General features: G+C 32.3%; 2 protein-coding genes across 2 annotated transcripts; both read left to right on the top strand.

Moving 5' to 3' along the window:
* The first annotated feature begins 904 nt into the window (after nt 1–904).
* LOC25499440 (MTOR-associated protein MEAK7) lies at nt 905–5,410 on the top strand. The gene is made up of 8 exons (XM_013594705.3): nt 905–1,092; nt 1,179–1,281; nt 1,409–1,513; nt 1,621–1,706; nt 2,132–2,373; nt 3,165–3,354; nt 3,950–4,133; nt 4,838–5,410. Exons 1-8 carry the CDS (start codon nt 1,040–1,042, stop codon nt 5,138–5,140), a joined length of 1,266 nt encoding a protein of 421 aa, XP_013450159.1. The 5' UTR covers nt 905–1,039; the 3' UTR covers nt 5,141–5,410.
* Nucleotides 5,411–6,995: 1,585 nt separating this feature from the next.
* On the top strand, nt 6,996–12,249 carry LOC25499439 (programmed cell death protein 2). Its single transcript, XM_013594703.3, has 11 exons — nt 6,996–7,597; nt 7,736–8,074; nt 8,897–8,980; nt 9,079–9,212; nt 9,295–9,392; nt 10,179–10,267; nt 10,351–10,459; nt 10,805–10,956; nt 11,034–11,104; nt 11,530–11,644; nt 11,755–12,249. The coding sequence occupies exons 2-11, from the start codon at nt 7,844–7,846 to the stop codon at nt 11,923–11,925; spliced, it is 1,254 nt and encodes a 417-aa protein (XP_013450157.1). The 5' UTR covers nt 6,996–7,597; nt 7,736–7,843; the 3' UTR covers nt 11,926–12,249.
* The last annotated feature ends 3,433 nt before the right edge of the window (nt 12,250–15,682 follow it).

Below are 15,682 nucleotides of genomic sequence, written 5' to 3'. Positions count from 1 at the left end.
CATGATATACATCTCATGCACATATATTATATTGTATCAGAGTCAAAAAAAAAAAAAACAAAGCAGGTGGAACACCCGTAGACAGAGAGTAATCTAATTGACTTAAGGACATATATACTGCAGTGATCCTAATCAATAACTTTGATAGAATGGCCTCATAAGTTCTAAGTTAAGCAATAACTATATAGCGGAAGACAAAGAAATGTGCCTCAAGTCACAAATACCACTGCAATAAACACTACATTTTTTACAATCTGAATAAAAAATTTAAACTGAATAAATCCAATTATTCATTTCATTTTGAACGAATTTATAACATAAGCTGTCTTCCAAGATTAAGATTACATTTTCATGTCAATAGTTAGTTTCAAGAAAATATGAATTTTCAAGTATTACACCTATTGATAAGATTCCCTACAGGACTTAATATAGCCAACTTATTATCTAAGGCTTTGTTTGCGGGTTTTAAAGGTAAAAAAATGAACGAGCAAATGGAAGAAATAGAGAGTTTTGCGAGTTCAATTTCTACATAATACAAAACTCTCTCATGCTGGGGAACTTGAAAATTGTTTGAAATGATAAACTCGTTACTCGAACCAACCCACTTAGAGTTTGAACATGTTGAACCCGAACTTGAACGAATTTGGATAAAATGTGGGTTGAATTTGTTTGGGTCACTGGATTGAACGGATCGTCCTAATACATAAACACCCCCAATTATATATATTAATAAGGGTAAAAAACTACAAAGATTTGATCTAATCTAATGGTAGAAAGACATGTCTTAAACTTGAAAGTGGAGGAAGATTGTCACATCATTAAAATTAGAGGGTTAAAATCAAATAATGGAAGCTTATAAGATCAAAATCAAACAATCATAAAAGTTGGAGTAAAAAATGCATTCAAACCAATATAATAATATATTCTCACAAACCCCCCGGTCCCTTGTTATCAATCATACAAACTCTGTTCCCAAATCAGAAGAAGAAGAAGATAGAATACAAAAATTTCAAAGCAAAGCAATAATCTAATCAAATCAATGGGTAACGCTCAGTCTCCTCCCACTGATCCTCGATATCTTTCAGCATCCAGGTAGCTTCATCTTCTTCTCTTCTGCTTCCACACACACTCAGAAAAATCAGTTTTCATATATTAATCTGTTTTATAATTTTTTGCAGAGCTTTTGCTCAAAAGGGACTTGAAAACTTAAAATCACTATTCGATTCATTGGCATCTCAATCACATAGCAATGGAAAATACATCACTCCTTCAGTTTTTCAGGTTTCTGTTTTTTTGGATGATTTGCAATTCAGTGATTAATTTCCTTCATGACCCAATTGTTAATTTTCTCCATAATCTATGAAAAATCATTTTTTTTTTTATGCTTTCCATTTTCTTTGGGTTTTAGTCATATTTCAAACTCAATGGTCCTATTGGGGAGAGGATGTTTGATTTGGTTACTCAGGAGCGTAAGGATCAAAAGTTAACCTTTGAAGACCTTGTTATTACTAAAGTGAGTTCTTTGTTATTATCATTATAATCATGTTTTGTTGCTATTGTTGTAAAAGTTGAATTTGTTTAACTTGGTTTGCGTGTATGGTTTAACTTTTCATGGTGCAGGCTACTTATGAGAAAGGAACAAAAGATGAAATTGAAGAATTCATTTTTCGGTTATTAGATCTATCGGGAGATAATTTTGTAGGAAGGTAGAGCATCCTCACTTACAGCTTTTAGTTCTATGCTATACTTGTAAAAGTTTAATGCAGGGTCTGATTAATAATTAAGCAATGAAATCTTTTAATGTTCCTTTTTGAAGCAATGAAGTATAATTCGTCGGATTTAAACTCTTTTGTGCAAGTTTAGTTGGTTGAACTGTGTGATTAGTTCTAACTGGTACTTCTTTAAAGATAGTGCTGCACTGCTGCTAACATGATTGATATTATTTTTATGGTTCTGAAATAAGAGATTTTTAAATGTTGGAATTTTTACGTCACGTATACAGATTTATCTGTTTTTAACATGGTTTTAAAATTATTATACTCTCCGTATCCCTTTTAAAATTTAAAATTTTATTGATGCATGTTGCATTGGGGATGCAGTTCTGATTTGGAATCTTGTATGATTGATGCAGGTCAGATTTGGAATCGGTACTAATTGCCATTTTTAACGATATATTATGCATAGAAGGTTCTGAACATGGATCAAGTTCACATCAAGATATTGTCAACATATTTCTGAGTGCTGCCAATTTTTCCATACATGATGAAAAGTGCACTGAGGAGGCTATGTCTTTTGATGATTTCAGAAGTTGGTGTACTCATCTCCCAACTGTGAGAAAGCTTCTTGGAAGCTTGCTTTTGCCACCTGATTCAGGTCTTGCTGCACTCTATTTGCAATAATTTTGGTATTGACCTAATTTCTTATTAGTCTATCTGAAACATCAAATATGACTTAACATTAAGGGCACAGAGTTATGACTCTGCGGTATGAGAAAACTTGAATTTCTCTAAAAACTGTAAACATGTGTGTGTTTGTTATTATTTTTGCGTGGAATTCTTCCTACATTAGGTTAGTTATAAGATGGGGCCGGTTAAGGCCCGGGTGATCGACTTTTGTGGAAAGAGAAAAATCTTTAATGGAGGGAAAGTTTAGACGAACATATCATATCTAACATAGGGTTGTTATTGATAGGATAGAAGAAGAAAATACTGAAATTTACGGCAAACTTTCCCAGCAACGTAAATTCTTATGGCCACAAGCTATAAGCCGAAAGTGAAATGGAAACACACACAAGCCCCCACCTAACCCTCCAAACTACCCTATTTATCAAATTTGTTCTTTTGCCCCCAACAAACTAACTTTCCTTCTCATTTGGTATTTACATGTTAGCTCCTCCCCTGAATGGGAGAATCGACCGACATGAGTAGGTCATTAGGGCCTTATCAGGCCCTTCAATGTAACTTACCAGATCTAGGAACCTATCGTGTCGGTATCTATAAAAACTTAGACAAACAGATGCAATTCATCAAACTATATGTTTCCCTTGTATACTATATTGATTTTAGCACCCATTTTTAGATAAAAATACTATTGGATTAGTTTTGAAGAAATATCAGGGAAAATGATTGGCATATTTTCTTATTCCAATGTTTTGCCTTTTGTAGGACGGCCAGGTACTCAAATTCCTAATCTACTAACCCCGAAGGATATTGATTCTAACATTGTGCTTTTGAGAAAAGAGTATGCTTGGCATATAGGAGGAGCACTTTCCCAGCATGAGTTGGAAGATTGGATGCTTTTATATCATAGTTCTGTTAATGGTCTTAGTTTCAATACATTCTTGGGCAACATTTCGTAAGTACATTTTCTTGCCTTAGTTTGAAGCATTCCACTCCTTTAAACTAGTAGCTTTCTAGCAACTTTATGCACAAAATTACATAAATAAGTCCTAGTGGAGGTTGTGAATGGTTGGACTGTACAATTTTTCATCAATGGGATTTGAATCTAAAACAAACAGTATACAGGACGTGTCATGTGCTTTTTGCGGTTACTAGTGAGAAACACATGATGACTTGTAGGACAGACACATCTTTAATTTAACAAGATCCCCATTATATTTGAGTGCACCCTTGAGATATCTAAAACTTGGCAAGCTTTTACTTTTTATTACACACAGCCTACAATTAGGTTTGTTGCTTCAAAATTTTAGGAGCCGTGTTGTTACAGATTACAATTCAACGTTAAAGGTTTATTTTCTATTGTCTAACATGCAACTATTTCATTATTATGATTTTGATAATTGACCAAGAGGCGCTTGTCAATTTCTGTTGTTTTCTGAGGTCGTAAATGCTAAATGTATGTTAAGTCGATTCCAGTTTATAGGCTGCTTCAACTAAACTCTAGGATTGGAAATTTAGTATGCATTAATAGCTCTTGATCTTAACCGCAGAAATCATGAAGGCCCAACTGTGCTAATTCTTAAGGATAAAGATGGTTATATATATGGAGGATATGCTTCTCAACAATGGGAGCGGCATGCTGAATTTTATGGAGACATGAAATGTTACATTTTTCAACTAAATCCAAAGGCATCTATATTCAGGCCAACTGGAGCAAACACTAATCTACAATGGGTAAAAATCTTCCTATTTCTTATATTCTAAATTGTACATTCCCTTGTTTGTTAGAAACTGTGATAATCAATCTGCTATCATGTTGTGCCAGTGTTGCAAAGTAACTTAACGTTGGTACTCCTATTAGAACAAACATAATATACAAAAACAAGAACTATGAGGTCTTTATAGTGTTAAACCATGCATCCTATCAGCATCAATGGCATTTTTCGGGTGTTAGGGGGTTAAGCATGAGTATACTTTAAATGTGTTGTTATGTTATAAAAAGATGATATTTGTTGAGAGTTCTATGTTAAATAGTAATATGGCATGGCTGATTGTTATAAGTGAGGGACAACTTTCAACTCATGAGCTGGCTCTTGAGGCTGAGTTGGGCCTAAATCAAAATTTGAAGGTGGTATTAAAGTCTATCCTATTATGTACACAAGGATGTGTAATGTGATGTTGTTGCTGCAAATGGTTATCCCTTTTTTTTTTTTAAAAAAACTCGGTATCCGGGGGATCAATCTTACCGTCCACTAGCAAATGGTTATAATTTATATCAATTGTAAAGGAAAAATTAAAAGGCTTATTTAGATGATTTGATCCCTCTTTGGATATATTTTTTAACTAAGTGCTTATGTGTAAATTATAGATTTAATCCATTCATTTTAGAATTTTCATTGTTTTTTAATTTGACTGCTGAATGTCCATATGTTTTGTAGTGTGCTGTCAACTTTAGTTCAGAGGAAATTCCAAATGGCATTGGTTTTGGGGGACGAGAAAATCACTTTGGGTTATTTATCTCAGCAAACTTTGATCAAGGACATACATTTTCATGTTCTACATTTGGTAGCCCTTGCCTCTCCAAAACTAACCGTATAGTACCTGAAGTAATAGAATGCTGGGGAGTGACTCAAGGTGTGGTCCAAGGCAAGAATGATGCAGTTAAGGGAACTGTACTTGAGAGGTTTAAGGAAGATCGGCATATGCTCAACATGGTAGGGCTAGCAAATTCCAGCGAGTAATTATTTTCAATATGTAAAAATAGTTTCGTCTTTGTAAATAAAAATTTGGTTATCTTATCCCGGGAAGTTCTTGTGCTGCACATCATCTACCATTTGTAATCGCACACAAAAATGTTATCTTGAGAAGATTGTACTTATTGTTTTTCAATTACCATTTTACCTATTCCCATCTTCAACCCAACAATTCTGAATTGGGTATGTAACTTGTTGTTTGTACTCATTTCTTATGTTTTTACATTTTTAATTTAAGTACCAGCAAATGCTTGATCATTTAGGTGTAGCAGAACCTCCAAAATATCTATTAAATATATATCTCAACAATAACTTCACATCCAATTATAACCCACTAATACTAAATAGTAGTAAGTAAATAAAGGTCGACCTGTTAGATTTAAGGATGTGAGTTTAAACCCTTCTGCTAATGTGGGAGTTTTGTTGGTGGATAAAATGTAAGACTATTTGCAAGCGTCTATTGAGCTTTGAGGATTTTTCTCACTTTAGCTGACTCTTACGGTTGTCATAAAAAATATCAAATGGCTCCCACAAGAAAGAAAAAAAAAATAGTGTGCAGTATTGCACACTTTGTTGTATAATAATTATGTTAAATTTGTACATTTATCTGTCTTTACGGATCAATATTGGGTCTTTTTTTATTGATCATATCTCAAAGTTATAAATATTGTGTCTGCTTTTGTTGTTCATATCTTTAAAGTTATAAAATAGTCGTTCATATACTCAAAGTTATAAATTAATTTGTGATTATCTAAAAAATTAGTTATTTCATTTGGTAAAGAACGGTATTATAAATAAAAAAAATTAATGAATGATAAAATTAAATAAAAAAATGTTATGCTAAAACTTGATATCTCCGTTTATGTACAGAAGAATATACAGAGATAAATATTTAAAAAATAAATTGGTTGGATTCTAGGTTAGATGCCCTTGTTTGTTAAATACTGGAAAACTTGTTAAACACCGGAAACTGAATGCTCAATGAGTAACGCAGCATAAGAGCTCTCTGAAGTCACTTTCAAGTCTTCATAAATTTTTCTTTAACCATTTAAGGTACACGGTTATGATGTCAATTACTACCGCTTAATAACATGCTATATTTCATATCTGTAAATTTGCTTATCTATTACTCCATCCGTTCCTTTTTAATTGTCACTTTTAGAGAAATTTTTTGTTCCTATTTAACTGTCACTTTCAAAGTTCAATGCATCATTAAATGTTATTTTATCAATATTACCCTTAGATATTTATTGCGGAGAGAGAAACATATGAAATGAAATATTAAATTAACAAGGTCATTATAGTAAAAGTAATAACAATTGTATCAAAAGTAGTAACATTTATTGATTGTCTTGGTTTGTGTAAAATATCAAAAAGTGACAATTAAAAAGGAACGGATGTAGTAAAATACAAAATATGTGCAAGGACCGGGGTTCGAACCCCAGACACCCCACTTATTCATCTTAAAGGTGAATTTCTCTAGACACTGAACTACTTGACAAAAAAAATAAAATTGGTTATATGATTAGATAAAGAAGAATAAATTATTTTAAGTTAAAAGGTAAAATTGAAAGATAAATTATTTTAAACTAGGTGGCATTTAGCTTGGGAAAGGAAAGTATTTTTCCATCATGGGAAAGTTGAATTTGAGCCATTGATATAATAATAAAAATAATCAACGGGTAAGATTAAAGATTAACAACTGGATGTTCACTTTTTGTAACAGTGTTTCTTTTGGAAAGAAAAAAAAAATCATTCTCTCTGACTAATTTAGTCTATTACCTTAACTAATTAAATAACACTTTTTGTTTAATCATCAATTCGCAAACAAATATTGCTTCCTCACCGTCTGTATTTTTTTACTTGTTCTTTCTGATCAAAGGTTAATGCATTATTGTTATCATCGCCCTGCTATCTGAATAATTTTTGTAAAGAAGCTGCCATTTTCAATTGAATCTCATTCATTTAAACCCGATTAAGATTTGTCCCAAGAAAAACCAATATTATTGAGATATTAAATTGACAATTTAATATTACATGTTTTCTTCATCTCTTCTTCAAAGGATCTTCATCATCTTCACCAATTTTTCTTGCTCAAAGTTGAAATCTAAAAAATCACAGCAACAAGAAAATGTACAGATCTGAAAAATCACCACAAAAATAGGACCATAATATTTGCGATTGGATTCACGGTGACAGATAAACAAACTCGGAGTAGGACAGAGATTACTGAACTGTATAAAATATGGTGGAGGAAGAAGCAGAGAAGAGGAACAATAAGAAAGATGCAGAGAAGAAAAGCTGAGCATTTTGTAACATTGAACCATGAAACATTTCATTTTCATTAGAATCATTTTCTTTTAATTTTGTGTTTTAATAGTATGCAATTGGATTAGGATTGTGACAACTTTTATTATCACAATAGATCATGACTGCCAACTGGAGGTAAAAAGCAAAGTTTCCCATCATGAAAAAACAACTTTACTTTCCCCGACTTAACGCCACCTTTAAACTAAGTAGTATCATTTTCACCTCTTTCTCTCTTTCCTAACTTTTTGTTTGTTTGTTTGTTTGAACCGTTAGATTAATCTAAGGGGTGAGAATAGTGAAGACACTGTAGACAAAGGGCATGAGATGATCCCAAAACCTTATAAACCCTAATCCTGCCGCGTCGTTCGCGTCTCTAAAAAGATGGACATTGATGCTGCAATTGGAGATTCTGTGAACAAGCTCAAGGAAATTCGAATGGAAAATGATGAATTTGTAGATGAAGATGATGATGATAATGATAATGATAATGATTTTGATGATTCTGATTCTGATGATGAAGATGAACCTATCACTCTTGGTTTCCTTGAAAAACCCAAAAATCCACTCAATCTTTCCCGTCATTTTTTCCCTAGCAAAGCTGGTGGACTCCCGGTAATTACTTTGCTTCTCTATTGTTTTATTCAATTACGACCCTGTTAGTATAAATAGCTTAATTAAGCTCTTAAAAGTATAAGTGCTTATCGTATAAGTAGTTATGTTATGTGTAAGCTATTTGTTTTTGAAAAGATAAAATATAACTAAACTGTTTTTATGTAAGTTATAAACTGCTTTAATGAGCTATCATAGATAGAGAAGTGTTTGCCACACTTTTTCATCGATTGTAATTTGGATTTATTCCAATCACGTTGGTTTAGTTGAACTCATATGAAATAAAAGTGTTTGTTGGCAGCATAATTCATCATGAAGAACTTATACAATTAAGCTGAAATGATCTTATGAAAATGTCATAAACTGTTTCGGTAAACTCTCCCAAATAGTCTCAAAAGTGCTTATGCTAGTACATAATCTCAAATAAATAAGATAATTCAAACATGCATTAACGAGTAAAGACCCCTTGGAAAATTACACCGATATGGTTTAAGGTTTGTAGATGTGTAGTGATCTGCCACATATCATTAGTGGAATTTTTTAGAATAAGAAAAAAAATGAAGGTAAAGTCTTGCTCATTCTATAGATATATAGAACGTTTGGATCCACGTTCCATTTCAACAGAATTGCGGTGAAAAACCACAACAACACAGAAGATATGTATTGGAGATTCTGATTTTGCGCTGAAAATGCATTGGAACGCGAGATTTTTCTTGCAAAAGCTGTTCCAAACACACGTATAATATAAATAGACTTTATAATTATAATTGAATAAAAGTGAGTTTCTGTGTCTAATGGTTGTACGATCCATTGTATGAAAAATAGGCTTGGCTGGACCCTCTGAATATACCAGCAGGGAAGTCTTCAGTTTGTGACTTTTGTGGAGACCCTTTACATTTTGTGCTTCAGGTATGCAGCTAATTCCTTAAACTATTACTTGTTGTAGTTATTGTTTGTCCCCCCTACCTTTGATCGTCATAAATTGTACTAAACCCTTGAACTGCTAGGTTTATGCACCAGTTGTTGAGAAGGAAAGCACATTTCACCGGATGCTCTTTGTTTTCATGTGTCCTTCCATGACATGTCTTCTCAGAGATCAGCACGAGCAATGGAAACGCAATCCAGAGAGACCAAGCAGAAGGTCTGTTATCCCTTGCGAATAAAATTTTACATTCTTAGTTTTTTTGGCTTTTGATCTCTGATATTGTAGTTGTTTGTTGAAGTGTGAAGGTTTTCCGTTGCCAGTTACCTCGCATTAATCCTTTTTACTCGAGTGAATGCCCCAAATATGATGGTAGCGACAAACCTACCGGCACTGGAGGTTGGTTTACTCATCATCATAATATATTTGTCTCATTTTGCTGAAAATAATCTCACCTTACAATTATTCGTTAGGACCATTTATATAATCTCCTCATGTCCCATTTTGATGAATGCTTACTTGTTGGTAGTTTTTGCCCTGAGGAAAGTAGGTGTCTGTAATCGTTAAGAGTTCCTTTACTTTGATGAACCATAGATTGTTGTTTAGGTTCAGGTCTTTATTTTCAAGCCTTCTTAGTTGTTTTTGTACTTATAAGTGTCGTATTGAGAGTACTAGTATGAGGGAATTAATAAGAGTTCAATAATTAGGAAAGGAATACTTGTTATTCATCTTTATGCTACTGCTAAAAAATTAAGATGATGTCACATTTCAATCTTAAATTTAAAAACTTAATTTGATTATCCTAAACAAGCCGTTGTCTTCTTGTTGCGAGGCTTCTCGTTATATTCACAGCTATTTTTGCTTAATGTATAACAAATATTGGACTGATTGACATGAAGATATGTTGATTGGCAATTTGGCACTTTTGTCGACTTAGGTGTTGAAGAACATGCATGCAATCTGATTAAATGGATTTGTTCAAGTGTTGTCAAATAGCGGCACTATAGCCTTATAGCACAATGAAATTTGAGCAAAATGCTATTGTTTCGTGATACACTATTTATTACAAGTTTTGTTAAATGGTGGCTATAGCAGTGCAATAGCACTGGAATGTAGTGAAATTTGAACAACACTGAGTTGTTCCAAATCTACCTCTATACTGATGGAAAATTTTCTTACTTTCAGCTGCTCTATGTGATTGGTGTGGTACCTGGAAAGGAGACAAGCTCTGCAGTAGTTGCAAACAAGTGCGGTATTGCTCTGAGAAACACCAGGTATCTGAGTTGCTTATATGAGTCTAATACTTTTGTCTCCATAAATTTGATTCCTATAACAATCTTTCTCTTTCAACGTACAGACCATGAGTTGGCGTGCGGAGCATAATATTGCTTGCCAGCAAATAAAAGTTTCTTTACCTGTTTGTGGACCCAACAAAAATGGAACCACCTCATTGGAGTCTTGTAAAGGTCACAGTGGTTTAAAACTTCTATGTTTGCCAGGGATTTTTTTTTTTTTTTTTGAAGGATGTTTGGCAGGGATTGTTTACTTCTTGTTAATAACAAAAATGTTACTCAGTTTTTTAGACAAATTCAATAAATTATAACTCTAAATTTTGTTAGTGCTTGGACATAACAATCTAATCCTTAAAAGAAAGTGAAATGTGTATCTGACTAACATAGTTCAAACCTGCATGATGTCATTCCAAATAAAATATATGACTATAATTTTTATTAAAGGTTACTATATCAAATTTTATGATATCTACTATTTAGCTTCCTGTTAATTCACATCTTAGGTCATTTACTGTACAGTTGGAAACAAACACACGTGGCCTGAATTTGAGATCATTGAAGATCAAAGTGAATGTAACAAAGACGTCTCTGAGGATAATGCCTTGGCTAATTCCTTGATCTTGAGGAATAGGAGTGATGACACTATGAATTCACTCATGGATAGTTTTCAGGTCTTACCCTGTTTTCATTAAGATCATATTACATTTTTTTAATTATATTATTTGCTAATTATATTGTGTGTGAATAGGGTGATGAGGACAAAAGGAGTTGGGCCCATTTCCAGGAACGCATCGCCAAAGACCCTGAACAAGTGTTGAGGTGATTAATGTGTAGTAATTTTAGAGTGCTTAACTGATTTAGATATTGCCGTATGTGACAGATTATTTTCTTAACTGAATGGGAGAAAATGTTTTCAAAAATATTTATCTTGCTTTAGAAGAAAAATAAACAGTAATCCAGGAAAATTATTCTCTTCTGCCTACCTAACCTATCATTTGAGACTTTTTTTTTCATTTTATATTTGCATAATTTTATAATCACTATTCATCAACTATATTTGCATAATGTTATAATCACTGTTCATCAATGTTGAAGTAGAGAACTAACAGTTGGAAAATAGATTATGGAAGGTGCCCTGTTTTGATAATCATGCACTAAGATGTGTGTTAAAAGTTCATCAGTGTATAATCACTATGTATTCATTTGTATTTAATTACATTCCAATACTTGTGGTATAAAAACAGATATTATAGGAATTCTAATGCTAAGCCAATATGGCCCATTTTAAGTGGTCGGCCATCCAGAGATGATATCCCTAAATGCATCTATTGCGGTGGATCCATGTGTTGTGAATTTCAGGTAGTTATTGTTGTCAATCTGCATGTACTGCCATTTCTCTTGGTTGGTCAACCAAATATTTTCTGTTTCCTTCTTTGATAATACTGAGTTGTTAATTTTGGTTTTGCCAGATTTTGCCACAGCTGTTGTATTATTTTGGGGTGGATAATGAAGTGAACTCGTTGGATTGGGCTTCGATTGTCGTATATGCATGTGAAGCCTCTTGTGAAGCAAGTTTGCCTTACAAGCATGAATATGCTTGGGTTCAACTTTATTCACCTTCTGCCAGCCCAGTAGTGTGATTTTAGAGCTCTAAATAAACATATTTTTTTCCAGCCTAGGTAGCTGGTATGAGATTTGATTTTCTTCCTTTGGTTCAGCCAACAATTTTGGATTATGACAGGTTTTGTGTAATTTATATGCTTATTTTAGCGTCTGCTGGAAGAAATTTTGCCCCCTTAGCACATAGTATATTGTTTGTTTGTTTTTTAAGTAGAGAACAAATCTCATGTAATTTTGATAGGAGATTCCTGTACTTTCATTTCACAACTCATGTGGTTGAGAAACTGTCAGTTTTGTTTTGAAGCATATTTTGTTTGATTACATGGAATTATATGCTTGAATCACTTGATAGGTGGGAAAATCTGCAACAGATGAAAATTGTAAGGAGCAAATAATTAAATGCATAAACAAAATTGGCATTTGAATAACCCACTTGGGTTGGCCTAGTGGTATTGGCTTGGGACCTGGGAGTGTGCTCTTCCTCAAGGCCTCAGGTCGATTCAATCATTGCATGTCTTTTCCTTGCACACAACCTTGCCTATTGCATCATATCAATGTTACTTTCAGTTAGGAATCTTCACTATGATTCCCTGTCCAAACACAAAATTACTTGGAGCACCCTCCACATGTATTCTTTTCTCAACAGACACTTCTCGTCAAGTGTATTTCCACATATAACAATATCTAATACTACAATGATTACTTCATATAAATATAAAAACATCCAAAAGGATAGTTAATATCTTCATATAAATATAAAAACACCCAAAAGGATAGTTAATATTGTAATAATGAAATTCATAAGTAAAAACTCATTATAAATAGATAAAACAACACTACAAAATTATAAGGTGGCATTGTTCATTTACTTCATCTTTAAGCATCTCGTGAATATTCTCTCCAATGCAACAACCACCACCACAGAAATTAATCCATCTACTAGCATCTATATAGTATCTGTCACGATCAGTAGTGTCTCTGATCCATCTACCAACTCCAATATAGCCTTTGTCACTAGAACTGAAAGTCATTTTTCTAAGTGAATTTGCACTACTCAATAAGTGACTAGCTAACTCAATAACGTTTGCGGAGCAAACACAACCACAAAAATCCACATATTTCAAATCATTATGAAAAAACCCAGTATATTCTCTTTTTTTGCCTCTTAAATCCAACCATGTATGAATGTTCCGGATATAGATTTTTAATTTGAAAATTAAAAAAATAAGCGCAATGCTTGTTGTTACGAAACAATCAACGCACGAAAAGCATAAGCGTTTTTATTCTACTTAGTTTACGTTGACCAAAGCCTGACTTCCTACAAATTAGAAAGTAACCAATTTCTGCTTCTTTTAAAATCAATACACGTAACATTTCTTCTCTTTTGTTTCGTACCATAGCATTGCTCAAAAAATAATGATCATAATGTTACGTATATGAAAATTTTAAAATTCCATTAGGCATATAAAACTAGGGGTGAGCATAAAATCCGAACCTGCCCCAATCGAAATAGCTGAACCACCCGCAGGTTCACAGGTCCAATTAAAACGGGTCTCAAATAACAATAAAAAACAGGTCGTGTGGGTTTAGACTGTCGAGCACGGTTTTTAAAAATCCAAAACCGTGTAGACCTACTGCATACATACAAGATCATATTAATATAATATATAAGGTTCGTTTGTTATAGTTTTTTTTAAAATAGATTTTTGTAGTGTAATGTGTTTTTCTTATAATTTTAATAAATAAATTTTTAAAGAAAGCTTCAAATGAAAAATTCGTTTGAATAATTTATCTTAAAATGTCAATTCGGGGTTTAACCAAAAATACTTGAGGTGTGATTAGAAAAAATCATTTCTCATAGTTTGCTAGGTTTCTAGAATGTCTATCATTGTTAATTTATTTGAGCAAGCTGTGAATCATTCACACAACAATGTTAAATGTTGTAATTACTACTCCCTCCGTCTCTAAATAAATGACCTATTTGACTTTGATACACATACCAATGTATATGTTTTATCTTTGATATCTTCAATTCTTTACTAAAAAAAATTATAAAAATTTAATATTTTAAAAATATTCATCGAGACGAATCCAACAACATCTTACATGATATTATTTATCTTTGTGAATTAGTAGAAAAGTATGGTCAAAGTATATCAAATCAATAATGCATATTGTCGACTAGGTCATTTATTAAGGGACGGAGGGAGTAGTTTCTTAGTTGGATTGAAGTTGTTTACTTTTGAGGATTTCATATCCATAAGGTTGGGCATGAGACAAGATTTCTTCTACTTGCCCAAAAATGGTATTGTTTTATTGCAATGATATAAGGATGCAACCATATTTTCACTCGTGCAACAAACTTCTCTTGGTGCACCCATGCATGCATGCATGTATATATAACGAATAAAATATGAATCAACCATATATTTTGGGTTTTTTCTATGTTACCCTATCTTGTTTAGGGGTACTTACCCCTTCAAAATATCAATCAATCAAAATATAACATTAAATATCAAATAAATGAGTCAATTTTTCCATAAAAAAAAAAAAAAAATCAATTTTAATAAGGTAACTTTTAATTTTAATTTAATTATATTTAGGTATACCAATCTTAATTAATTTACACTATAGGGCTTGAAACAATTAAAATTTCACATCAAATTTAACCCATCATGGCTGTGTTTGGTAATACGAATAAGCTGACTTATAGCTTGTTGGACTAGCTGATAAGCTTGTTTTGATATAATAAGATGTGTTTGATAAAAAACTTTTTTCACTAGCTTATGGCGTTTTTTTGAGAATCTATTTCAAGTAGTTTTTGAGCTTATACCTGGTAGTTTTTTTTTTATATTTTATTCCAATTTTAACTCTATTAATTCAATTTAATTATTTTTTTAATAAAACTACATGTTCATAGCTTAAAAAATAACGGCTAAGTTCATAGCTTATTTTTTTTAATAAAACAACTGCCACGTTTTCTCCTTTGAAAAAAAAACCGACATGCTTTATTTTATTTTTTAGTGAACACTTTATATATATATATATATATATATATATATATATATATATATATATATATATATATTTATATATCTTAAAGAAATGCTTTATATTTAACTATAACTAGCCTACGGTACGTTTTAAAATTTTATATATTCTTATTTACATTTTTTTTCCATCTTCCTCTTATTTTTGGGACTCATAAAAGTAGAGATCAATGGACTTTTGCCCTCTTTTGTACAAAAAAAAAAAAAAAAAGCAGAGATCAAAATTGTCGGTGAAATTTTATTGGAGACTAAAACCAAAAGTTTGAATATTTATAAGGATCTAAAACATAGTTAACCATAAATTAAAATATTAAAAAATAAATAGATTAGAAAAAATATATAAACATGTCCTTTTATTTGTCCACGTGAGCATAGCTCAGTTGGTTTGGACAAATGTCCTTTTATTTCATTTTATACTTATCAGCCACTTCAACAACTAATTTTACCAAACACTTCAATTTTAATAAACCTTGTTTTTAGCTATAAGCTATCTGTTATAAGACATCAGCTATAAGCTAGTTTTTCAGTTTTCAGCTAGCTTATAGCTTATTTTTACCAAACACACATAACGTGCAATTTCTTCTTCATTCTTCTCCCCATCTTGATTGTTCAATTCTCTCGTTCGAGAATTGCCGTCATTTCCAATTATCGTGAGAATCATTGTCGTCCTTTTGATTCTAGACGTTGTGAGAATCGATGTTGTTTCCAAAAGCTATATCCCCGAATT

Source organism: Medicago truncatula, chromosome 7 (genome assembly GCF_003473485.1).
Source record: "Medicago truncatula cultivar Jemalong A17 chromosome 7, MtrunA17r5.0-ANR, whole genome shotgun sequence".
NCBI classification, from domain to species: Eukaryota; Viridiplantae; Streptophyta; class Magnoliopsida; order Fabales; family Fabaceae; genus Medicago; species Medicago truncatula.
Note: the sequence above shows the minus strand (reverse complement) of the source record. Positions and strands in the feature narration are given on the sequence as shown.

Bases quoted from the DNA above. Each gene is read 5' to 3' on its own strand.
- LOC25499440 (XM_013594705.3), top strand. From the start codon at position 1,040: ATGGGTAACGCTCAGTCTCCTCCCACTGATCCTCGATATCTTTCAGCA. The intron at 1,514-1,620 runs GTGAGTTCTTTG...TTCATGGTGCAG, and splicing joins AAGACCTTGTTATTACTAAA to GCTACTTATGAGAAAGGAAC. The intron at 2,374-3,164 runs GTCTTGCTGCAC...TGCCTTTTGTAG, and splicing joins GCTTTTGCCACCTGATTCAG to GACGGCCAGGTACTCAAATT.
- LOC25499439 (XM_013594703.3), top strand. From the start codon at position 7,844: ATGGACATTGATGCTGCAATTGGAGATTCTGTGAACAAGCTCAAGGAA. The intron at 10,460-10,804 runs GTCACAGTGGTT...TTTACTGTACAG, and splicing joins CTCATTGGAGTCTTGTAAAG to TTGGAAACAAACACACGTGG. The intron at 10,957-11,033 runs GTCTTACCCTGT...GTGTGTGAATAG, and splicing joins CACTCATGGATAGTTTTCAG to GGTGATGAGGACAAAAGGAG.